The following is a 27,200-nucleotide window of genomic DNA, read 5'->3' on the forward strand; positions in this document are numbered from 1 at the left end:
TTTAAACCGTTGAGTCAACAACAACAAAAACAACAAATTACATTTGTAGAGCACCTTTCCCATTGGGAGGACCTTAAAGATGTTCAACTTTCCTAACTTCCAGATCTTTAAATACTTGGCTGTGGTTTACATCATACCATATCCAATCAGGGTGAATGGGAAGTTACATTTAGGCAGATTTGCGACAGAAAAATACCATCAGTGGAGCACATTTTTTGTTTGTTCACTTTTATAAAATAAATACATGTTTTTTTTGAAAAAAAAGGTTCGATTTCTCCGCTTTTCACTCATGTGGGTTTTGGGTCGTGTCAGCATCTTACGTTGCTAGTGAAATACTTGAGAGTGACTCTGCCGAAACGATGCAGTTCAGAAACCGATAATAATAATAATCCTTGCATTTGATATAGCGCTTTTCACGTCTTCTAGACGTCCCAAAGCGCTTCACAGAATAGACTGTAAAGTGAATTGACCATATATTTGTGGGCAAACGCGGCAGCCAATTGCGCACAGCAATGTCCCACAAACAGTCCTAGAATGAAAATGACCAATTTTTTTTGTTTTGGAGGGATTATTATTAGGCTCTGTGTGGAGTAAGGAAACTTGCCCAAGGTTTCGCCCTGACTGGAATTGAACTCAGGTTTCTCTTGCAAAGCGAGTGCTCTAACCACTGAGCTACAGGACTCCACTTGCACGTTATTAGAGGGTAAGAGCTGAGATCCTGGTCACACATCGCTCGGGGTGAGTGGGGCTGTGCTGTGTGTAACCCCGGCACCTCTGCGCCATCTGCAGGCAGCCACACAGCTCAGGCTGGGGTCAGGCTGACTTTTTTTAATGTGCAAAGATCGCGAAAGAAGGCGGATTTTGATGCATTGCATCGTATTTATACCACGTTGCCAGAGGCTGGGAGCAGCAGACCGGCCCCTGGACCGGGCTCTGAGGCTGATCCTGTCTGGAGTCCCTGGTGAGGCCACAGGTTATTATTGGGGATGAGGGTTGAGGTAGTTGTTTTGGGGTCGGATCTGACATCTCGGATTGTTCCTGTCAGTTCGGGACTGCTTGTCGTTTCGCAGTTCTAACAGTGAGTGGTAAACCTCCAACTGCTGCTTTCTGCTGAAAGTTTCAAGTCCTTCCAGCGAGAGACAGAGAGAGAGAGACAGAGGGAGGGAGAGCGATAGAGAGAAGGAAGGAAGGGAAGGAAGGAAGGAAGGAGGGAGAGAGGGAGATGGAGAGAGAGAGAGAGGTGGGGGGAGGGGAGAGAAAGAGGAGAGAGAGAGAGAGGGGGAAGGGAGATGGAGAGAGAGAGACAGAGGGAGGAAGTGACAGGAGGGAGAGACAGAGGGAGGGAGAGACAGGGAGAGAGAGGTAGGAGTGACAGGGAGGGAGAGACAAGGAGGGAGAGAGAGGGAGGGAGAGACAGAGGAAGAGAGTGACAGAGGGAGAGAGAGGGAGAGAGAGAGAAAGTTAGAGGGAGACAAAGGGAGGGAGAGAAAGAGAGAGGGAGACAGAGGGAGAGAAAGGGAGATACAGACAGAAGGAGGGAGAGACAGACTGGGAGAGAGAGAGAGACAGACAGGGAGAGGGCAGAGGGAGGAAGAAACAGATGGAGAGAGCGAATCAGAACATTATGAAACTTTGTTATTGCGGAGGATATGTTTATAGTTGTATTTATTTTTTATTTTTTCCATAATATTTGCGTTATTTTTAAATCAATTATAAATTTTAAATAAATTATAAATGTAACTAAAATTATAGATTGACTGTGGTAACAGGAAGTGGATAATCTGACCGGCTGTAACCAACCTGACTGGTTTAGCTGGTAGTAAATAACTGATGGGTTTAACTATAGAATTAATAGCAGTAAATGAAAGTGATGCAGCAGCATAAAAGCTAAATATGTCTTCACTTTCTGGGGACATTAACTTTATGGATCAAATCCAAGTCATAAAAAATTAAAACAACCTTTTTAAAAAAAATTAGACGTAATCCACACTGTTGATGTTTCATCTCATTCTTGTTTCGGGCAATATGGATTATATAGAAATATGACTGCAGACGTAATTTGGGGAGGTCTGTTAGAAATTCGAATCATGATTTGCAGTTTTGTCAAACTAAAACACCCTAACCCTTACCCTAACCCTTTGGTTTTCTTTGCTGCATGAGCTCGTAGTCAAAGATGATACTGTTTTACGCCAGGTGCTTCCACGGGGTTGTAACATGTGTTAAATATGGATATCACATCTGAAAGGTTCGAGTGTGCAAACAGCACAATTCACTGAACATTGTTAACACTGTATGATGCATTAGGTAATGTGTGTTGTCAGTCATTGTTGATAAGCAATTTTTTTTGCAAGGAAGCCGAGCTAAAAGATTTTTGCTGTTACTGCACTGAAAATGCTTCAGTTTTTTGAGTACGTTATTTGTCTTTGTTAAACATTACGTGTTTGCTGTAAATTAGGCAGAACTTTAAGAGACTACGTATTTGTTCCAATCGTTACACTTATGAGCTGAACATATTTGAGGAAAAGCAAGGTTAAGTCAAATGAAAGGACTCCCCTCGTGATTCAGTTAATGCAGTGTCAGGGTGGAACTGGATTCCTGGTCAGTGCTGATCTCAGTTCCAGGAGGAGCAGCTACACTTGGGTTGAGGAGCGAAAGTGAATATCCCATGAAAACAGAAGTAGTGTCAGTTCTGATGGTTCTAATAATAATACTTGCATTTGATATAGCACCTTATCACGTCATTGAGACGTCTCAAAGCGCCTCACAGAATATACATCAATGTGAATTGACTGTGTATTTTGTGGGCGCAACGCGGCAGCCAGTTGCGCACAGTAGTGTCCCACAAACAGTCGTGGACAGAATGACCAAATTATTTTTTTAATAGATTATTGCATCCAGAAAGTGATCCGATAATCGACTATCAACTGGTTTCCTTCTTACTGTTAGGTAAACAGAGACGTGTGGAGTAAGGAATCGAATCTGGGTCCTCTCACGTGCAAAGCGAGTGTTCTGAGCAATGCTCCCCTGATGGCCCCAAGGTCAATTAATTCGGGTGGGGACATGTCCAGGGCAATGTAGAAGATTGATCACTTTGGTGAGAAATCTCTGTGTGTCACATGGCCAGGAGATTGAAAGCATCTTCAGGAGGGGAGGAAACATTAAAGAATACATATTAAATGTAACTTTTTGTGCGATGTTTATCCCAAGATGGTATCTGTTTTAATCTCATCAGTCTTCAGTAAAGTAATTATTTTGAATGCATCCACAAACTATGAGCTTTCTTCAAGTTAACAAGAACCAAACAAATTGCATTTATATTCAAATCAAAACTAAAGATTATTAAATAAAGGCATCACCCACTTGCATTTATCAGCATATTATATACATCTTCAAACAAGTGGAATGATGAAAATACAGAATTTATAATACTAGATCTTTCAAAGCTCTGGCTGCTAATGAACAGGATAGTAAAACCTCACACCCAAGTGACATTTTCTGCAGATGGTAAAGCAGAGACATCAACTGTCCCAGGAATGTAATTGCAGTCTGACACTTGATACACATGGTCCCAAGGGTTGAAATCGAACATGTATATTATTACCAGCAAGAACACACTATTTGACACAATTCCAGTTGCATTGCACGTCGCACTTCACAGTTGCAAGTAAAACAGATAAAAATAGCAGCTCTGTGTATTGCAATGGGATCTCTCTCTGGTTATCGATTCCCTGATGCTCTTCACTGCAGAAGTTCAGTTTCGGAGCATTTTTCTTTGTCATTACGATTCCTGCATTAATCCTTTATCTCAGCACTGAACCCCCAGTGCCTCAAAGACCTGAAAAGGAACATTGCTGACATGAACTGCAATCCTTCGCTGCATTCAGAACCAGTTTGCAAGACTTTATCACACATCATGTTTCAGATTGAAATGGATAAATACAAATGTGTTAAATGTAACATATCCCCAAATAAAACAATGTTTTTTTAATATACAGAACAAGGAACATCATAGATTTGGTAACCCTGTGTCTGTGCAGTATTACAACTACCATTTGGAAATCACAGAATTAAGAACCTTCGTTATAGTACACCATCATATGTGATTGTTCTGAATTTGTACCGTAAAAAAATAGTTGGGTATCAAGTTCAGTTGAAAGCAAAATAAAGTTTATAAGAGAAGGTGGAAATCTTAATTGGGGAAACGTGTGGCAGTGTGATCCTGTACACAAAGTAACAGTGTGCAACACTGAATTATGATTCAAAAGAGATTTATTTTGTTGAAGGAGAAACCTCAGCTGCAGAGGCTTTGCCTGGAGTCAGTCAGTCACCAGTCACCAGTCAGTCAGTCACCAGTCAGTCAGTCAGTCAGTCAGTCACCAGTCAGTCAGTCAGTCACCAGTCACCAGTCAGTCAGTCACCAGTCAGTCAGTCAGTCAGTCAGTCACCAGTCAGTCAGTCAGTCACCAGTCACCAGTCAGTCACCAGTCAGTCACCAGTCAGTCAGTCAGTCAGTCAGTCACCAGTCAGTCCAGTCCAGTCAGTCAGTCCAGTCAGTCCAGTCAGTCAGTCACCAGTCAGTCAGTCCAGTCAGTCAGTCACCAGTCAGTCAGTCAGTCACCAGTCACCAGTCAGTCACCAGTCAGTCAGTCACCAGTCAGTCAGTCACCAGTCAGTCACCAGTCAGTCAGTCACCAGTCAGTCACCAGTCAGTCAGTCAGTCACCAGTCAGTCACCAGTCAGTCACCAGTCAGTCACCAGTCAGTCAGTCACCAGTCAGTCACCAGTCAGTCAGTCCAGTCAGTCACCAGTCAGTCAGTCAGTCCAGTCAGTCAGTCAGTCACCAGTCAGTCAGTCAGTCACCAGTCAGTCACCAGTCAGTCAGTCAGTCACCAGTCAGTCAGTCAGTCACCAGTCAGTCACCAGTCAGTCAGTCACCAGTCAGTCAGTCAGTCACCAGTCAGTCAGTCACCAGTCAGTCAGTCAGTCACCAGTCAGTCAGTCAGTCACCAGTCAGTCAGTCACCAGTCAGTCAGTCACCAGTCAGTCAGTCACCAGTCAGTCAGTCAGTCACCAGTCAGTCAGTCACCAGTCAGTCAGTCAGTCACCAGTCAGTCACCAGTCAGTCAGTCACCAGTCAGTCAGTCAGTCACCAGTTAGTCAGTCACCAGTCAGTCAGTCAGTCACCAGTCAGTCAGTCAGTCACCAGTCAGTCAGTCAGTCACCAGTCACCAGTCAGTGAGTCAGTCACCAGTCAGTGAGTCAGTCACCAGTCAGTCAGTCAGTCACCAGTCAGTCAGTCACCAGTCAGTCACCAGTCACCAGTCAGTCAGTCACCAGTCAGTCACCAGTCACCAGTCAGTCACCAGTCAGTCAGTCAGTCAGTCACCAGTCAGTCACCAGTCAGTCAGTCACCAGTCAGTCAGTCAGTCACCAGTCAGTCAGTCAGTCACCAGTCAGTCACCAGTCACCAGTCAGTCACCAGTCAGTCACCAGTCACCAGTCAGTCACCAGTCACCAGTCAGTCACCAGTCAGTCAGTCAGTCAGTCACCAGTCAGTCAGTCAGTCAGTCACCAGTCAGTCACCAGTCAGTCAGTCAGTCAGTCACCAGTCAGTCAGTCACCAGTCAGTCAGTCAGTCAGTCACCAGTCAGTCAGTCAGTCAGTGAGTCAGTCACCAGTCAGTCAGTCACCAGTCACTAGTCAGTGAGTCGGGGCTGTGTACACACACACAGTCTCAGAGACCAGTGAGGAATTCCTCAGAGAAACAAATCCACGTGAATTTTAATTTGCGTCTCTCTGTTACTGACCGCTCTCCGGCTCACAGCGGCGTGTGGATGGATCTGAGGGTTCGCGTGTGAGAGCTCGCGTTTAAAATCTCTCTCTCCCTCTCTCCCTCTCTCTCTCTCTCTCCATCTCCTGCTCCCTGTGCAGACGTGTCCGTCCCCCACACCCCCCGAGCGCCGCACTCTGCCTTCTTTAGCCATGGAATCCGCACCTCCGGATCCGCAGTCTCCCCCCAACCAGACCCCCCCCGCACACGGCCGGTACCCCGCCATCCCCGGTCAGCACAAGGGACACTTCGACACCGAGAAGGACAACCAAATGAGGATCAGTGAAAGCGCTCAGTTCAGTGATATGGTGGAGAACAGAGGTGAGTGTGAGATCCGACTCCACAGCGGGTAATGACATGACAGAGAGATCGTGCGAGTGAGTGAGTGAGTGATGAGTGAGTGAGTGAGTGAGTGGGTGGGTGATGAGTGAGTGAGTGAGTGAGTAGGTGATGAGTGAGTGGGTGAGTGAGTGGGTGAGTGAGTGGGTGATGAGTGAGTGGGTGGGTGATGAGTGAGTGAGTGAGTGAATAAGTGAGTGAGTAGGTGATGAGTGAGTGGGTGAGTGAGTGGGTGATGAGTGAGTGGGTGAGTGGGTGATGAGTGAGTAGTGAGTGAGTGATGAGTGAGTGGTGAGTGGGTGGTGAGTGAGTGAGTGGGTGAGTGGGTGATGAGTGAGTGGGTGATGAGTGAGTGAGTGAGTGGGTGATGAGTGAGTAGTGAGTGAGTGAGTGGGTGAGTGAGTGAGTGATGAGTGAGTAGTGAGTGAGTGAGTGGGTGAGTGGGTGATGCGTGAGTGAGTGGGTGATGAGTGAGTGAGTGAGTGAGTGGGTGGGTGAGTGTGTGAGTGGGTGGTGAGTGGGTGAGTGAGTGGGTGAGTGAGTGAGTGGGTGAGTGAGTGGGTGAGTGAGTGGGTGGTGAGTGGGTGAGTGAGTGAGTGAGTGGGTGAATGAGTGGGTGGTGAGTGGGTGAGTGAGTGAGTGGGTGGTGAATGGGTGAGTGAGTGAGTGAGTGGGTGAGTGAGTGAGTGGGTGGGTGGGTGAGTGGGTGAGTGAGTGGGTGGGTGGTGAGTGGGTGAGTGAGTGAGTGAGTGAGTGAGTGGGTGAGTGAATGAGTGAGTGGGTGGGTGGAGGGGGGATGTTTATTGGACCTTTTTAGTGGTACAAACACAGGAAGAAATCAGAAAAAGATTCCACCCAATTTGTGGTTTGTTGTAAAATACTGAATGAGGAAATGTCCGAGGAATTAAGGGGTCGCATATGAAACTTCTGTGGACAGACAGTCCATACCCATTGTTCTGCAGTGTAGGGTAAACAACTACAATCATTTGGGCCTTAAGCAGAGCATAATTTCAGAATAATCAAAGCCCCTTAGGAAGTTCAATTGACTGTGTTCATCAATTGCAGTTATATGGTTCAGTTTCAAGGATTAAACTTAGCACATGTATCTTTGGGGGGAAAAAAATCAAATGAGAATAAGGGAAAATTATAAAATAGGCAATGCAGTATCGAATATGCTCTCTAAAACTGCATAAAAGGAAGGGTATGAATTATTAAACACATCAAGAATGGAGCTCTGTCAGAATTAATTTCAAAACAGTTATGTTATGGTCTAAATAATAATCCTTGCATTTGGTATAGCGCATTGTTGTCAAATTGTTGAGACAGTTCAAAGCGCTTCACAGAATATACTGTAAAGTAAATGTACTGTATATTTGGTTGGCGAAGCGCAGCAGCCAATTGCGCACAAAAGTGTCCCACAAACAGTCATGGATCGAGTGACCAAATTATTATTATTATCTTTTGTTTTGAAGGAATTATTACCCCTGGAAAGCAATCCGTTGATCGACTAACAACCGTTTCACCCTGCCCGAGAATCAAACCTGGGTCTTCTCGCATGCGAGATGAGTGTTCTAACCGCTATACTACAGGACTCCACTAAATGTATAAAATTAAAATTCATCAACTTGACCTAAATTTATTGGCTGTGCAAAGGAAGATCCTGGCCAGAGTTAGTTAATGCTGAATGATGCTATCCTTCACTAAACTGAGATCTGATCAAAGTTGGTTAATACTGTATTGGAGGCCTGTAGCTCAGTGGTTAGAGCACTTGCCCTGCAAGTGAGAAATCTGGGTTCGATTCCCGGCAAGGCAAAACACTGGGCAACTTTCCTTATTCCACATACCTCTGTTTACCTAGCAGTAAGTTGTTAGTCGATTGGCAGATCGCTTTTCCCGGGGGTAATAATTCCTTAAAAAAGTAATAATAAATTGGTCACTCAATCCACGACTATTTGTGGGACACTGCTGTACGCAATTGATTGCTGCGTTTCGCCCACACAAAAAAAACAGTCAGTTCACTTTACAGTATATTCTGTGAAGTGCTTTGAAACGTCTCGAAGGCGCTATATCAAATGCAAGCATTATTATTATTGATTTTGTTATTCCCACCTCTACTGAAGAAATCACCTTAAACATGAATGTCATGTAAGACAATTAATTTCTTCACTACTCTTTTCACACGTAGGTTTATTGGAGAGCAGCCAGAGGCTGAAACCACACGAAGCCCAGAGCTACCGCAAGAAGGCATTATGGGTGTCCTGGGTCTCCATAGTTGTCACCTTATCCCTGGCTGTGGCTGCCTTCAGTGAGTATTGACCCATAACTCATTGTCTACACACAATCCCAGCACTGCTGTGCATAATAACCCTCCAGCCTTGCAGGGGGTATAATCACATAACGATTTATTTTGCTGCATGTGGTGTTGGTGGTGATTTGCTGCCTGGCAATTGATGAATTCGTGAGTGAGCAATTAGTAAATGCAAAGGACAAAACCGGTGAGGGCAGAAGAAGGGGGGAATGTTTTATGTAATATTAGTTCAAATGGTTTACTACTGAAGCAGACACAACACGTTTATTTTCTGACAGTTACTGGTCATTTACACAACTGTTAATTTATTGCTTTGGACCCAAAGTTTGGAGGATTTCAAACCACTTGGGAAATTATTGGAGATTTTTCGGTTGAAGGTAATAAGCAAAACTCAACATCTGAGACAAGATGCAGCCTATAAAACCCAGAGCAATTTATGTTGAGAAAAATTCACATGAGGTGACTTCATTTGAAACTTTGTTCGATGGGAGGGGTAACTGTGAAAAGCTGTGAAACCACAAACTTTCAAATCCTAGTAAACCAGGATGTTAGCAAAAAAACTCGTACTGTATGTCATGTATGATCTGTGGCATTTTTAGTTAACCTCTCTTTAGGCATTGTTGATCTCATGGTAATCACAGTTCATTGTTTCTATTGGACTCCACATCCTTGCCAAACAATGCACCAGAATAAAAAGATGGTGTTTCTTACGAATGTTGAAGCTTTTAGTGAAAAACAGAATATTCACAGCATGCCAATTAACTTTGAAAGAGAAAGACAAAATGTTGTTGGAGGGAAAGAACATACAGTAGAGATCATCGAAGGCTTTCTCTTTTATATTTTTTCAGAAATGTAGTTTCATATCTCCAGCATTTCCAGTTTTTCTTTTTGTAACTATTATTTTGATTTCATACTCAAAGGATTTCTCTCTGACGCTCAGTGCAAAAGACTATGAGAAGGTATTATTATCTCTTTTTTAATGCAAAAAGCACTGAAAAAAGGACTTTTACTTTGAATTAGTAATTAGAGTTTATTGTATTACAGTCATATTAGTCTACAGAATAGGGATCTCAATATGTATTGTGGCCAATTTACACATTTTGAATATGAAATCTGAATTATGCATGAAAAGGGCTCCGCTGGCTTCCCATCACCCAGAGGATACAGTTCAAGATCCTGGTCCTCACGTTCAAAGCCCTCCACGGTCTCGCTTCCTCTACCTCTGCGATCTCCTAACCCCCTACTACCCTACTCGCTCCCTCAGCAGGCTCAGGCCTGCTTCACGTCCCCCGCCCTGCTCGCCCCACTATCGGCAGGCGGGCTTTCCGCCGCTCTGCACCCACCCTCTGGAACTCCATCCCATAGTCCCTCTGTCTCGCCCCCTCCCTCACCACCTTAAAGACCCACCTCAAGACCCCTCTTCGACCATGCTTTCGATCTCCCTGCTTCCCCTTCTGCCTTCCCCCCTTCCCCCACCCCAACCCTCAGCTCGGGTCTGTAACTCTGTCTGTCCAGCGCCTTGGGACGTCCTCCCGACATGAAAGCCGCTATACAAATGTAATTTTGTTGTTGGCTCCTCCCTGGGCTCTCCCTCACACTCACCGAACTAGTGCACAATCTTGGTGTCCGGTTCGACCCCCAGCTGCCCTCCCTCCCCCACATCCAGTCCCTGACCAGGACCGCCTTCTTCCACCTCTGCCACATTGCCCACCTCCAACCGTACTTTACTCCAAATGCAGTCAAAACCCTCGTGCATGCGTTTGTCACCTCCTGCCTGAATTACTCAAACGCACTCCTCGCCGGTCTCCCCAGTTCCACTATTCAAAAGATCCAACTTATTCAGAACTCTGCCGCCCGCATACTGACCCGGATCAAACTCCGGACCTACATCTCACCAGTTCTGGCCAGGCTCCACTGGCTCCCCAATACTGAACGGATCGACTTCAGGATCCTCACACTCGTTGAATCCCTTCACTCCCTGGCACTTCCCTACCTCTCCGATGTCCTCACTCCCCAGTCCACCATCTGGCGTCTCCGCTCGAATGGCACAACAACAACAAGAACTTGGATTTATATAGGGCCTTCCATGCCGGATGGCGTCTCAGAGCGCTTTACAGTTTCAGATCCCGGGACCGAGCCAGGGGGAGGGGGGGGAAGGTGACCAAAGGCGCGTTTGAAAAGAAAGGTCTTCAGTAGAGACCTGAAAATGGGAAGGGAGGGAGTGAGACGAAGGGAGTGAGGAAGGCTGTTCCAGAGCCTCGGGGCATAGTGGCTGAAGGCACGGCCGCCGAGGGTGGAACGGAGGACTTGGGGGACGAGGAGGAGGGCAGACCTGGAGGAACAAAGGCAACAGGTGCTGTTTTGAGGAGAGAGGAGGTCAGAAAGGTAGAGGGGGGTGCAGAGGAGTGCAGGGACTTGAATATGAGGGTGAGGATCTTGAAAATCGATCCTCTCCTGGATAGGCAGCCAGTGCAGTCTGGCAAGGACTGGGGTGATCGGGGAGCGGAGTTTCATGCTGGTGAGAATGCGGGCGGCCGAATCTCCTGCTCGTCCCTTGCATTCTCCGCCCCACCATCGAAAGGCGTGCTTTCAGCCAGAAACTCTGGAACACTCTCCCTCAATTCTTGCCTCCTCTCTCCCCCTTTTCAAGTCCCGCCTAAAAACCTTCCTCTGCGTCCGTGCTCACAGCCACCTCCCCACTCCCCCCGAGTCAGGTTCCGTCACTGCTAAGCTCTTTGAAACGCTACTCTGTGTGGAGGGGGCCATATAAGTGCAAGTTGTTGTTGTTATATGAAAGGATTTCTATTTGCAACAAACAACTGTGCTTTTTAACTGGAAAGCAGGCTTTTATCATAGTGAAGATGATGAATAAGTTGTAAATGAGAGTACTTATCTAAGAATAGATCACTCTAAACACAGCAAATATAAGGCACTCTTGGGCACAAAACAGACACAATATCTTTAACAAGGTTCTCTTTTTAGGAAACAAATAACCCAGAGTTTAGCAATACTGTTTATTAGGCCAGAAATTACATTCAAGTTGAAATAATTCCAACTTCTACGTTTGGCATGAAGAAAATCATTGAAGTTGTTTTTAAAGCAAACAATTTCAAAGTCCATCTTCTGGATGTTAGACCTTATTCTTGGTTGATGGATTACTTTAATTTCACTTGAGTGCTTTTCTAGTTCCTGTACCAATTCTATTTTTAAAAAAATCCTATTATGCAGTGGGATATTGAACTGAGATGCCTGTAAACTGAAATGTCAAGAATTTATGAATGGATACTTATCAGGAAAGATTACAGTGCATTGCACCTAGATAGTGTTCTCTTTCCCAATGCACTTTCAGTTCTCTTCACTTTATTGCAAATGCTTTATGGTTATAATAACAAGCCATACATTAAATAGTTCACAGAACATGGTATAATGCAAACAATATTGAGTGAACATAAGAACATAAGAACATAAGAATTAGGAGCAGGAGTAGGCCATTCGGCCCTTCGTGCCTGCTCCGCCATTCAATAAGATCATGGCTGATCTTCTCACCTAACTCTGATTACCTGCCCTATCCCCATATCCCCTAATCCCTCTATTTTTCAAGAATCTATCACTCTCAGCCTTGAAAATGTTCGAGGACTGAGCATCTACAGCCTTCTGGGGTAGTGAATTCCATAAGTTCACTGCCCTCTGAGTGAAGAAATGTTTCCTCAACTCTGTTCTAAAAGGCTGACCCTTAATTTTAAGACTGTGACCCCTGGTTATAGATTCTCCTACCAGGGGAAACAGACCCTCAGTGTCTACTTTATCAGCCCTTTAAGAATCTTATAAATTTCAATAAGATCTCCCCTAATTCTTCTGTACTCTAGAGAATACAGCCCTAGTTTATTCAGCCTATCCTCATAGTCAGTCCCCTCATCCCAGGAACTAACCGAGTGAATCTACGCTGCACCCCCTCTAGGGCAAGTATGTCCTTTTTTAAATAAGGAGACCAAGTGAGCTTTACAGTATTATATTAAACAGTACTATGTGAAACCAAGTTGCCAATAGAATAAAATTCACAATGTTTGTAGTGTTCAGAAGCAGCAATCAATGTGTGGTTGTGTTCTTGGTATATTTGCTAAATTTTCATAAGAGAGATAGAGCATTGCAATGCTGGATGCCTCACCCATCCTCTAACAATGAATACAATTTCACCATCAATGTCAGTGAGTTGAAATCCTTATAACAACAACAACAAGATTTCATTTATAGAGCGCCTTTCACGTCGGGATGACATCCCAAGGCGCTGGAGAATTGGGTCGGGACCCGAGCAGGGGGGAAATGGTCAGGGTGAGGGGAGGGAAGGGAGGGAGCGAGGAGGGGGTAGAGAGTCGAGAGGGGAGCTGAAGGCACGGTCGAAGAGAAGATATAAGATTCTTCTCGCAGTTCCTCAGCTTCATACAAATGTAATTTTGTTGTTGTCATTGTTCAACCTCAGACTCAAATTCACTGATGTGAAGATGAAAATTTCCACCAAATTCACTTATTATTATTATTTTTTAGACTATTCCTGTTTTGATTTTAGAGTATCCATGAACCTGCTATCTGTTTGCTTTCCCCAATTATTTGGATTACATCCCTTCCTATGAGCCATTTGTTTCGAATCAATCTTCAGTGGTTAGGTCAGGAAGAAAAATGAGTCAAGGCTCGCTCCTATGAGACTCCCAGTGACAACCAACTCATTATATCACCTAATTTGCCAGACAGTGTTATCACATTAAGCAGACAATGGTACCAAGTTTATTTCTATAAGCTAATTAAAACATAAATCCAATTACAGAAAAAAATGAGAAGAAACAGATGTGCTGAAAGGAGATAATATCACTCCTACGTTGGGTCTTTGAACTCACAGTCTCGGCTGACACTCTAATGCAGTGTTGGGGTGCGCTGTATTGCTGGAGATTTTGTGCTTTAGATGAGACTGTAAACCTAAGCCCAGTCTGTCCATATATGTGGACATTACACATCCCATTGCATTTTTTAAGAATAGAATGGATTTTCTCCCAGTTTGGCCAAAAATGTATCTGTGAATGAGCACTAAAAATTAGTCTTTGCTTCATTGCTGGGCCATGTTTGCGTAGAATTACACAGAATATCCTGTGAAGGGCGATACGGTTAATGTAATGTAATATATCAAATAAAAGGATTATTATCATAAAGTGATGGGAAAGGCTGTATATGTGCCACAACACAGGTGTGAAGGCATCAAAGCGTTGTGTTGATTATTAGAGTTAGATTATTGGTAAGGCTATTTAGGTTAATGCAAGTTTCTGTTGATCCGTCTGCTTTTCAATAAATGACATTCAAGTGTCAAGATTGTCACTCATAGTACAGGCCAATATTTACTTTTAAATTTTCATTCACACATGGTGGAAAAGTCTGAGACAGTTTTCTTTTATTGACTGCAGCCAAACTAATGGAGCTTTAGCTGGATATCTGATAAATTTGCTCCTATCCCTTTTACTTTTCGCTCCTTTTCTACCATTATTTAGACAGCAACCAGTCAGGAAAACCAATCTCCAGGTCCTTGTACTTGGACGGAATATGTAGTGTTATTGCATACATAATATATTGACATAATATGCCGCGAGCATGAACAGAATGAATAAATGTGGTGCTGCTCACTGTTTGGCCCTGAGGAACAGCTACTGATCTGGGAAGAGTGTTCAGCAGCAGAATCGTTCACAAAATAATGTGGTTGCCTTAAAAATTTACGATCGGATAAGCTGTTAATTCCCAAACCATACCATCATACTTTACATGTAGGCCTGGAAATTGTAGTAACAGCAATAATTGCTCTTCAGTCAAGTGTGAAGGTTTATTCACCTGTACAGAATGAGTGTTGCAGACTCACGAGTACTGCGATGGTGGTGGCAGTGGAATATATACAAATGATATCATCTGCTCTCTAATGTAAGCTTGTGTTTATAAATATAATTGTTGGTATAACATTAAGAAAGGTAGTGATGTTTTTCTCATAAGATTGTTTCACCAAGAGGCTTTAAAAAACATAGATCGATTTATTACCTCTAAATTCTTTCATATCTTTTGAGAATCATTGAAACTATGATCCAGCTGCAGTTTTGTTCAGTTTTTCATTTGTTTGAACATTACAATGTGCATGAATGCTTACAATGTGCATACAATGCCACTTCAATGCTAAATTTTGAAGCAAAAGCCTAATTTGACTAACACTGATTTGCGATACTGAGTCACAATCACACCAACATCTTAAGGTTAAAGGGATAATTTGTGCTGTTTTGTCTGATCTCTACATTAGTTGAAAATTCGGAAAGTACTAAAAATAACGAGAAAAGGTATTTTATTTTGAAATGTTCTGTACAGTTCACCTGAAATGATTAATAATAAATTACATTCACTAATTATTTTTGTTAATTTACAAGATAAATAAATGTTATGCTTGTAGCTCCACTTAAAAAAGAAAGATGAATTTTAATTTTTAAAACACCTCATTATATCAAAATATTTTGAAGTACTTTACAATAATTACTGTCAAGTGTAGTGATTCTTTGTAGACAAAAATATACAAAGCTTGGTCAATGATAGCCTTCTGTAAAAAGGCAAAAGATTACTCTGCTTGCTTTATGGCTACTCCAAGCAGCTAATATAAGTTGAAATGTTATTATGAATCATTTCTGAGTACACAGTGCCAATCTGTTTAGGTGTAGTATAACACAACTCCAGTATTATAAAGCGTCAAAAACTATTACAGTTTCCTGATATTTCTAACAAACAGCTTGCTTTGATGTCTGGCAGGAAGGATGAGTCAGAGAGTAATAAATACTTTATATGCCTATCACTCTTTATAAAGAAAATCTATTTTGTTTGCCTGAATACGTATAAATGAACTGTGGTAGTTGACAGTTCCAGTGTATTTTGAACGCAATGATGGTATAAACAGATGGTTTGCTTTAGTGCAGTTTGTTATGTTATTTTTACCTTCCCAGTAATAACTGTGGTAGAAGAGTGCTTGATAGAGGAATGGGTCAATCCAATTTTCTCCAATGAACAGCCCAAAGGCTCATATCTCAAATGACGGATGAGAAATTGGATTAATATGATTATTGATAATAATATTATTTTATGTTCTATCAAATGTAATAACATTAATAATCATTACATTTAATATAAGGTAACATCTTGAAAATCCTGAACAGGCAAACAGGATCTTGCTCAACATCTCATCTGAAGGACTCATATTGTGTTGTCCAGCCTCTTGTCTTGATGGAAATTCCTTGAATTTCTTAGCGACTTGCCATGTTGAATCCTTTCATTTGGCGCCCTTCACCCAGGGTAGCATCCTGGAGCGCTTGACAGTGGCAGAGTCTAACAGCGAACCAAGGGCAGAGGGAGGGGGAAAGGTGACCATAAGCATGATCAAAAAGGAAGATCTTTAGGCAGGATTTGAAGATGGAGAGGGAGGGGACAAGGCGGAGGGATTGAGTTCCAGAGTTTTGGGGCATAGTGGCTGAAGGCACGGCCACCGATGGTGGAGTGGAGGGCACAAGGGACAATTAGGAAGCGGGAGCCAGCCGAGCGGAGGCAGTGGGTGGTGGAGTGAAGTGTAATGGCTGTGTATTTGTATGCAAATGCAGTCAATTTGCGCACGTGATGTCTCTCAAACAACCACTGATCAAAAATTGGGGTTGAAAACGTAAGGCACAAAAATGGATTTAATTTCTAAAACAATTTTTTACAAAACTTGACCCATTCTGCTAATATTTGGAAATAATGCTTATCAAAACACTTTTGGGAATGCAACTTGAATGGGCTTTGCTTTTCAAACCAGTGCTTAGCCATTTGAAATTACTGAGTACCAGCACTTAACCTTTAAAAATCCTAATGGGAGTGATGAATAGATGTTTATCCATTCACTTTGATCTGCCTGAAGGAATAACATTGGCTGTTTAAATTCATAAAATCTCTGCCAGGACCAGCAAAAATAATTGAATATCCACCTATTTATTCCTTAGTTATATTAGCTTTTGTTGCTCGTAATTTTGGAATGTGCCAGGTTTGTTTTAGTTGCACCCAAGTGAATTTCACAATTCAGAATAATTATTCTTACATAATGAAACAGTTTTCTTCCCTCCGCCTTGCCCCCTCCTTGCCTGTCTTCAGATCACATCTGAAGACCTTCCTCTTTGACCCGACCTTGCCTATGGTGACCTAACACATCTCCCTAGCTTGGCACCAAGCTTTGCCATTGTTAACCTCTCTGAGAAGCAGTCCTGCATAAAGGACACTATATAACTATACGTTTTGTTTTGTTCAATCATCCACTCTCCTGAAGGTTCCCAGTTCTGCTGAGGTGCAGTTAAGTGGAGAGCAGCACAAGTGACAGTGTGCCTAGAAATGAAAGAAGACATCACAGTCAAGCCTGATTCTGTCCAAAGTACATGCACTTTCCAGCCTGCGTCACTGACTAGTGATCAAGTGCAGAGCCTCTGTATAAAATGTTCCTCCCTTACATTGAATGTTGAGGAAGATTTTAACAAGCCCTACTGAGATGAACTAATTCACCGTAGAGCAGAACCGAAGGGTCGTGGTTCTGATGAAGGGTCGTGGACTCACTTTCCTTTCTCCATAGATGCTGCCTGACCTGCTGAGTGTTCCCAGCGACTTCTGTTTTTGAGTCCAATTCAGAGATGGAAGGAGTGCAGTTATGTCAGAGATTGCTTCCTTCGAATGAAACATTAAACCAAAGTCCAGTCTGTTTAAATGGACGTTGAAGGCCAACAATCACCTAGAGAAAAAAATGATCATTTACCTCATAGTTGTTTGTGGGACAATGCTGTGCACAAATTGGCTTCCAGATTTGTCTGAAAATACAGCCATGAGACTTTATAGTGTTTTCAGCTGTTTTGACATGATAAGTAAGGCATTGTATCAAAAGCAAGTACCATTATTGAAAGAAAAAAAGAAAAATACTGTCTAACATTAACAAATACAAAAGTATTCCTTTTAGAATAGTTCTAGTGATATTATTTAGACTCAGTTATTCCCTTGAATTGAAGCTTCTGTACCTTGATCAGATGTTTCTTTTAGTTACGCTCTTATCATCCAACTGATCCTCCTGAGTGATAGCAATTCAAGACCAAAACATAGAAACAATGAAATTGTTTTCTGGCTGTGTTCGTTATGCTTTTAATATGTTTTCATTCACATGCATAAAGGGAATAATTTAATGCAATAATGATATAAGAATACATTGAATTAATCGGATTTGATCTTTACCAGTTTCTTTTCCTTTTTTTCTATTGGTTTTTCAGTCTGTTTCCTGTTAACCGTTCTACTATTTCTACTTCTCTGATTCTTCTTATTTTTTACCCTCTTTATTTAATTTTTCATGTATGTCTGTGCTGTGTCTCTGTTTAGATTTTCTTCCTACCCCCACTCCTTGAGACCTGCAGTCTCAATTGTTGCTTGTGGCTTCTATTTGCATTGTACGTGATCGATTATGCTATGTAGCTATGTGCATGCCAAGCAGTCCTCAAATAGTTTTTCCCCCACAGCGTAGAGGAGTGTAGTTCAGTGTTTTCTGTGCTGTTCTGCATTACTGCAACAACTGCCTTTGCTAGGACTGCACAACACACCATCTCGCTGTGTCTGAATGACCAACAAGTATCCTGATTCTGAGCTAAAAGTCCTATTAACAAAACCGTGAAAGTTCTAAGTTTTAAGTTGAGACTGAGTTTAACAATTTGCAAATTCTGGACATTCTGAAATGCTACATAAATAGAGTAAATCTGGACCCAAGTGGAATTTCTCCCTTTATGAATAATTTGTTGATTTAATCTGATACAATTTGCTTTTATCAAATGAAACGAAAGTATCCCCCAAAATATATGTCAGTCGTGGACAATTCATTACATTAACAGGTTGCTTGAAATACTGGAAACTCCCTAGACATTGTGAATATTTTTCAGTAGTAAAATATATGTAGTCATTGTTGTATGTAGCAGGAAGATGTGTCTGTTTTGCACTTTTCTTATTTGAGGGATGTTATTACAATACAAAATTACATTTGTAAAGCGCCTTTCACTTTGAGAGGATGTCCCAAAGCGTTGAGACTCTTATTAAACCCTTTGTGTACACAGGCTTCGTAATTTGAATAGTTTAATTATTGTAGTTCAACAGTTTGTTACTTTCTACTAGTTAGTACTAAATACCAATAATGTACAGTATTTCCATATTCCAACTGGTGGTAATAGCACCAAATATTACTGCACACACATAGGGTAGTATTGCCCAAAATGTTTGCTGGGAAAGGCAATTTCTCATCAGATTTCTGTCTAAAATAACTTCAATTCATTTCCACAATAGGTTACAAACAGTTTTTCTATGTTAGGACTGACAAGAATGATGTTTGGAAAAAAAGAAAACAAGTAATTTATGTTTCTACTTCACTTTCCGAGTTACTGCTTGACTTATGTGCCTTCTTCCCCTCATGTTACATTTGCTTCATGATATGAAAGTGAGAGAGCATGGAAAGCCCTAAGCATTGGTTGAGGTCTGCAGTGCCGTGCTCTCTGTATCTGCAGATATCAACTGCATTGAAGCTGTTTGAAAGGAAATGCAGCTCACGGTAATGCCTTCAGCATCTTTGTTTTTTTTCTGTCGAGAGGCATTTGACCTCTATTTGGTGCTCTTACCCTGATTATGGAGATGGGACCTCGCCAAGTAAAGAATTCAGGGGTCCAAACCCATATGCTAGCATTTTGGGCCCCTGTGTGTTGTCACACCACTCTAGTGCAACACTGATCACATGAAATAAATTCAGTGTTGCACCTCCTCATTAATTCATTGATATCAGAGCCCATGGTTCACTCTGACTTAGCAAAATTGCAACTTATTAAAGAGGCAGACAGCATTTTTAACCAAATCAGGTTCCATCTCGGAATTTTCCACTTGAATGTGTGACTGATTTAATAAGTTACCATTTAAAGATATTGAAGTGTGTAAGGAATTCTTCATATCTAATTAGATATATTCCATTATTCATCACAGTTTCCTCCCCCCCCCACCCCCCACTCCCATCTGTGCTTATTTTCTCTGATGCTTCTCTCACAATCTCTCTCTCTCTGAGGATCTGCACCAGCTGGTATTGAAAGACACCTAAAAATGTCAACCGCTTTGGATTTCTGTGTCTGAGGATGTTTCTAATAGTCTGAGCAAAATGTTCAACAAATTCAGGAATTACGAACATAGATGTAAAAAGCCGACCAAATATACCCACATGTGCACTTAAAATAATTGAAGGAGGATTAATGTTTCTAATGCTGCTTATGGGCAACAGAAAAAAAAATTAGCAATGGGACTAACCCTACCCCATAAAGCACACATCCCATTAATAATACATCATGATGTTGAAAGTGGCCCTGGCAAAAACCACAAACCATACAGTCCCACCCATGGGACTGAAAGGGGTGGGGAACAAAGCAATTCTGTAAATCTACTGCAAACATTTTATTTATTTTGCCTTTCAATTCTGTCTTTCCTGATGCAACCTATTTGTTTCTCTTTAAATATATTTTAATGTCAGCACAAATAGTGCCTTTGCTTTGTTGGTGCCAACACTAATTATGTAGGAGATTGGCACATTCAGGTGTCAGGAAGTCCTGTAACATGAAACCCCTGCCCCCACCATTGTGAATCAAACAGTCATATCATATGATAATGTGAGTCCTTTGTTCAGACTACCATTTGCAATTTCCTCTGGGTGTGGACTTATGCTTTGCTTTCATATTTGAGCCTCGGCAATGATATCCCACAAGTATTTCATTGTGGGAGGAATCACAGCAGAAATCAACATCCTGTTCTCACCTGATGCCAACATATGCACACTCCAGCAGTGGTCGCAGGATAGAATTAGGAATAGGAATTTTGGTTGATTTTCCCTCTTTAACTCTACCACTTTTACTGCTACACCAACTGAGATTAGCTAATTCAATAGAGACCTGAATTCAAACTTCCTGGTCCGTATGGCTCAGTGCTGCACATGGTATTGCCTTAACCCACTAGGTCATAAGCCAAAGCTTATTTTTCTTGATATTTAAATGTGTGCAGCAGGCTGGTGAAATGCTGTTCAAGGTTCAATGGAACCTCAGCCCTATTATGTTTTCAGTATTATAAAGTGTGAAGCCGAAAGGTAAAGAAAGATATATCAAGCAACGCACAGGCTAACAAATCTAATTGTGTCTCAGAAAGTGTTTGTGCTATCCCTATTGGAAATAGCCTGAGTTAGCAGTTTATGTGAACAGCATATTGAGCAAAGAATTAGAATTCTGCAGCACTGGACTGCTGCAATACAGTACTTTTGAACTGTGAACATGATTGGGATCTTGATTGTAGCTCTTACTACACTACATTTACCTTATTAAGACCTATCAATTCCACCATAGAATAAGAGTGCATTGCTCCAGGATAATGTACTCATGTGAACACGCTGAAAAGCAGAACTTGGCTTTCTTTGGCCACAGCACTGCTCTCCCCACAGACTTACTATAGAAAAAAAAGGCTGTTTTTCTGTAGACAGGCAGATGCTGTAATCTGATATGATAACCAGCTAAATTTAAAGTTAAATATTCTAAAAAATAAACGGTTGTATTTTTAAATTTAGTTCTACCACCTTGACTTAGGTATATAGTGTAAGGAAATTTACAATAGATAGAATTGGCACAAATGTTTGTACAATTTTTATATCCCTGATTTAGAACCACCCAGTGTGACACTACAGGCTCCAGAGATTTATGAAAGTCCCTGATTCTAAAGGCTGCAAGAATAAAAGACTCAGCTTTTCTTAATAATACCAGCAGAAAGCAATAAAGTCTGCTTCAGAGAATAGATGGGGCAAATTACATTGTGGCCTTTCATAAAATATTTGTAGTGAAGGGAAGGGCTTTTAATCACCATAGAAACATAAGATCATGCTGAGTCCCGTGACTGCTGCACTTCAAGACAACCCGAAAAAGCTGCTTCAAAAAGTGGAATTATGAGAGGAGATATGAGATCACGTCACAAGATTGCAAAAAAGATACAGCTACTGAAGGCCCTTTGGCCTATTTGATCTCATCCTGTCAGCACATCCATCCTACTGTCCTCCCATTTCAGCATCAAACGGTTTCGTAATTGAATGAAGTGTTATGGCCTCAACCACCCTTCCTGCTATCAGTCCTAAAATGGCACTTCAAAGCGTTCAACGTGTGCTCTCTAGCCTTGATGTCATGGCTTACCAGAAAATATTTATCTGGCTTTACTTTAAACATACATACCTCTATAAACATCCCATGTTGATGATTTGTTTTTGTGATGACCTTTGCAAAGAAATAGTAATTTAATATTCTTACTATAATCTGCTCATCTTTTTCCACTTGAGCCCCTTGGGGTTATAAGTTCTTCCCTGACTACTGGCTTGTTGTAATATTGGAGGAAAAAAATGTTATTTTGATTTGCATCAGCTGCTGCACAGTACAGGAAAAAAGCAGAGGAATGGGATTCGAGCAGATGAATTCATTGAGGGAGCATCAGTACAGACACTGGGTGTAACGGCTCCCTTCTGTACAGAAAGGTGCCAGGCACCGGGGGTAGGAAGTCATCCGACTCAGCTCCTGCTAACACTGCAAGCTAAAGCCCTAATGGTTAGGGGGTTACTACCTGGACAAACCGCGGGAAAGCTTGCCTTACAGCAATATCGATGGCAAGCTGTGCGGTTCTGGCTGGTTAGACTCCAGCAGTTACCCCAACGCTCACTCTGGGGTCCCCAAGCCTTGCCAACCCGCACCTAATACTTTCCAGAATTAGGTAAGCAGGATGCATCCCTCCAGTGAGATAGTGTATTCCATTCCAACAATCTATCTCTGGGATTTCCATATGCAGGTGGGATGCGTGGAGATCTCAGCTTGGTTTGGATACTCTTAAGCATGGTGATGGGTTTCCACTTGTGTCAAGACACCCGGCTGACCAAAAAATAATACAGAAAACTTTCTGATTCTTACAAGTAAATAGCAATTTGTATCCAGCATGATTTATGTTGATGCAAAAATCCAAAGGATAGAGGTGATGGAGACAAAGAAGGGATAGTGGATCCTTCTTGGTAGCATAGGACTGGAACAAGCTAAACATCACTGGATATTTTAATATAGCTGAGTAGCAAGAAAAGAAATAGGTTAGCGAGTCTCTTAGGACAGAAAATACCAATACTTTCCTTTTCTGTAGATCGTGGTTTAACGTGAAATGACAAGAAGAAAATATATAATGCTAAGACTCTTGCTTAGTGATTTGTTGCAGTATAAGCCTTATTCAGCCGGCACTTAGAATGCAATGGATTGGAGTTGAAAAGGTGCTTGTTCAGAAAATGGCAGCATAAGCGTTGGGTCGCAGTGGAGAAAGTGCCTTGGGATATAAACTAAGTCTTCTTCTGCAGGGAACCTTCCTTACAACAACAACAAGATTACATTTGTATAGCGCCTTTCACGTCGGGAGGACCTCCCAAGGCGCTGGACAGAGTACAGCATTTCAGACCCGAGCTGGGGTTGCGGGGGTAAGGGAGGGGAGGGAAGGGGCTGGCCGATGAGGGTCTTGAGGCGGGACTTAAAGGAGGCTAAGGAGGGGGTGAGGCGGAGTGCCTGGGGGATGGAATTCCAGAGGTTGGGGGCAGAGTGGCTGAAGGCTCTCCCACCAATGGTGGGGTGGGTCGGGAGACGTGGAGCAGGCCAGAGCCGGCTGAGCGGAGGGAACGGGCGGGTTGGTAGGGGGTTAGGAGGTCGCAGAGGTAGGGTGGGGCGAGGCCATGGAGGGCTTTGTATGTGAGGACCAGGATCTTGAACTGGATCCTCTGAAGGATAGGGAGCCAGTGGAGTTGGACGAGAGTGGGGGAGATGGGGTCACGGAGTTTGGTGCGGGAGAGTTCTGGATTATCTGCAGCCTGTGGAGGGAGGAGTTGGGAAGACCGACAAGTAGGGTGTTTGCATGTCGAGCCTGGAGGTGATGAAGACATGAACAAGAGTTTCAGCGGCCTGAGGGGTGAGGTAGTGGTGGAGTCGAGCGATGTTATGGAGGTGAGGGAAGGCAGAGAGGGTCATGGCTTGAATGTGGGGGAGAAAAGACCTCAACTGTCACCTGGGTTCCTGACTGGCGGTGAGTTGTAGTGTGCAACCATGGAGGTTGATGATACCAGAGCCTGAGGTGCTGAGGCGCTGGCGCGAGCCAATCAGGAGGGCCTCAGTCTTGTTCACATTCAACCCGTAGGAAATTTAGGTCATGCTAATGTGCGAGAACTCTGCTCCGTCTTTGGATCCTATTGGAGTCAATAACTTACAAGTTTGGGTGACACGCATGTGGTTCCTTGAAGACATATATTTCATGTTCTGAGACATGTTTTCCAATGTGAGGCATTGTTTATGCTGCTGTTTTCCTGATAAATGCTTTTTCAACCCCACTTCATTGTTAACATTAAACATCAGTGGTAATTGTAAAGCTTCTTACAGTCACCTCTCCTTCTCCCTTATCCTGGCATTCAACCTAGTCCTTATGAAGTGCTCTGAGATGTTTTGTAAAGGGAAGACTTTTTTTTCTGCTATGTTTTCTTCTTTGTCAGGTTTTGTTTCTTTTTTTCCTTCTGCTCTTAATAAGTTCCATGGGCATCTGAGTGGCCATTAACTGTCTATGAACCTTCTCAGTCAAAGCCTGAGTTTGACACATTATTTGACTGAGGAGGGCACCACGGCCAAACCTGATCTTTTCATCTTGAATATCTGCAAACATGCAGCTTGCAGCAGAGAACTTGATCAGTGAGTTAGAAGCAGGAACCAGGAATTGATATTGCCTATCCTAGTAAATACTACTGAGCCAATTGTATAGCCCCATATGCTGAACTCAGCTAATTCAACAGAAACATGGATACAAACGTAAGACCTAACTGTATGACTAGCACTGTTCAATTCCTGAGTCTGGTGTATCAGTGGTCACAGTCTTGGTCAGGTGGTTAAATGTTAAAAGGAAATATCTGGACAGTTTTTGATGCAACCCTGCCAGTGGTGATGAACAGATAATTTAAATGATTGCAAAATATCTTAATAGTGCGGTTCTGCATCTTGGAATAAAACCTCTCAGGAAATGTACATTTGTGCTTAATAATTTCCGTAGATCATCAAGAGAAAAGTGAATAATAAAAGTCAGATTCTCCTCACTCTCATTGTGGGCTATTTCTTGATACAGTAAGAATGAGATATTTACCACCTAATGGCTATTTGTTTGAGCCTAGCTGCGAAATAATACTAATGATAATCCTTGCATTTGATATAGCGCCTTACCATATTGTTGAGACGTCTCAAAGCGCTTCACAGAATATACTTTAAAGTGAATTGATTGTGTATTTTATGGGTGAAATGCGGCAGCCAATTGCGCGCAGCAATGTCTCACAAACAGTTGTGGATTGAGTTTTTTTTGAGGGCTTATTACTGCTGGAAAACGATTCAAATGGAAAAAAAAAGGAAATTTATTTTTCAAATTCAAATTTTAATTTTTGGAAAAAAATTCAAATGAAAAAAATGGGAAATTAAACACTTGTACTGAATGCTTCTATATACAATTATCATCATTGAGCAGTTGGTCAGTGCTCTGTAGAAAGAAGAAACATGCTGTAACAGGACTTTATGGACACCCTATTCAATGTTCTGTCCCAGATATGGTAATAACAATAACAATAATAATCCGTGCATTTGATATAGTGCCTTATCGTGTCAGAAAGATGTCTCAAAACACTTCACGAGAATTACTGTGAAATGGATTGACTGTATTTTGTGGACTAACCCAGCAGAACAGTTGTGCACAGCAATTTCCCACAAACAGCCATGAATGAAACTAATAACCAATTTTATTTGGGGAATTGTTGGCCAGGACAACGGGAGAGAGAAAAGCTCCTTTCTCTTTTTGAATAGTTCCATGGGATCTTTAACATCCACCTGAACAGGCAGTCAGGACCTCGGTTTAACATCTCATCTGAAGGACAGCATCTCCGACAATGCACCCCCCCACAGTGCTGCATTGGAGTGTCAGCTCAGACTATGTGAGTTCAAATCCTGACCTGGAATTTGAACCTATGACCTCCTGCCTCCGTTGAGAGTGCTATCATTGAGCCCCCAAAAAAGTATTCAAAGTGATTCTTTTTGTTCAATTACTGAGTCTGGTGTATCGGTACTCACCATGTTGGTGAGGTAGATAATTGCTTTGATGTTGGATATTATATACCTACAGGGAACCCAACAATGTAAATGCTGTAGTTATCTCACCAAAGAGTGATTCTACCCAGCTCATCGATATTTTGCCAGCTTGCTACCATAGACTTTGCGTTCTCAATGTTATAAGGGTTATAAGCTTCCTCAAGATGTTATTCAGCTGATGCAATCTTTTTCTAGATTATTGGTAGTCTTTCATTCACCCTTCAAAACATGTTAGCATTTTATAAATATTTTATTTTGTAGCTCACCGATAATGCCCTTGATAACTGCTGGGAGATGTTTTCAGTCTCTTAGTCCATCGATCGATCGTTCACTTGGGTATATGCTTTTTTTTGACAAGACATAGTGTGGACATCTTGCTTCATTAACATGATATTGATGATTCTCTATCTGCAAAATTCATTGATATTGATGATTCTCTGCCCACAAGACAATTTGAGATAAAGTCTGATGGATGCTTGTGAGATTAACAAGCAGTATCAGCAGCTGCCTAAGAAAAGTGCTGCACCTTTTCTTTCAAACCCGAAAACAACCACATTTACCTTGTCAAAAAAAAGTACAGATGAGATTGCTCAGCATTCGTTACTTCATGACCTTAAACTTGTACTTTGTGAGGAGAAAATTGCACTCTTTAATGTTTTAAATACCCCCGAACTCTGGAACATTCTCCCTCAATCACTCCACCTTGCCCCCTCTGTCCCACTTTTCAAGTCCCACCTGAAAACCTTGCTTTTCGACCGTGCTTACAGTCACCTCCTTCCCCCCAACCCCTGGCTCGGAGTCAGGCTCCACCACTCCACCATCTTACCTTACCCCAAATGCAGCCGAAACCCTCATGGATGTGTTTGTCACCTCCCGTCTGGATTACTCAAACTCACTCCTCGCCAGTCTCCCCAGCTCCACTATTCACAAGATCCAGCTCATTCAGAACTTCCTCTTCAATATTTGTGTGTTTTGCCCACTTATATACAATCAATTCATTTTATAGTACATTCTGTGAAGCACTTTGTGACATCTAGCAGACGTGAAAAGCGCTGTATCAAATGCCAGGATTATTATTATTATGTAACCGTGCTTACGGCCAACAACCCCCCGGCTCGGAGCTAGACTCCGCCACTGTTAAGCACCCTGAGATGCAACCCTGCATGGTTGTTAAATAACATCCTTGAAAATTTCACACTATTAAGGATTCAACACATTGAATGGTCAATGGGCGTGACAACATCAACTTTCATTTGTACAGCGCCTTTCACGTTAGGCGGATGTCCCAAGGAGCTGGACAGTCAGGATTTGAATCTGAGCTGGGGGTTGGGATCAGGAGGGGTGAAGGACAGGGGTGTGGGGGTAGGAGGGTGACTAAAGGTGCGGTTGAAGAGGAGAGTCTTGGGTCGGGCCTCGAAGGAGGCAAGGGACGAGGTGAGGA

General features: G+C 42.4%; 1 protein-coding gene across 3 annotated transcripts in view; it reads left to right on the top strand.

Annotated features, from left to right (window-relative positions):
* tmem163a (transmembrane protein 163a) overlaps positions 1-27,200 on the top strand; it is a 96,203-nt gene that overhangs the window by 7,486 nt on the left and 61,517 nt on the right. For all 3 annotated transcript variants that reach the window (XM_007896187.2, XM_007896188.2, XM_007896189.2), the window contains exons 2-3: positions 5,932-6,151; positions 8,355-8,474. In XM_007896187.2, coding sequence (XP_007894378.2) covers positions 5,932-6,151; positions 8,355-8,474 — 340 coding nt within the window. The remainder of the gene's footprint in view (positions 1-5,931; positions 6,152-8,354; positions 8,475-27,200) is intronic.

The sequence above is a fragment of the Callorhinchus milii genome, unplaced genomic scaffold (genome assembly GCF_018977255.1).
Source record: "Callorhinchus milii isolate IMCB2004 unplaced genomic scaffold, IMCB_Cmil_1.0 Scaffold6, whole genome shotgun sequence".
Lineage (NCBI taxonomy): Eukaryota > Metazoa > Chordata > Chondrichthyes > Chimaeriformes > Callorhinchidae > Callorhinchus > Callorhinchus milii.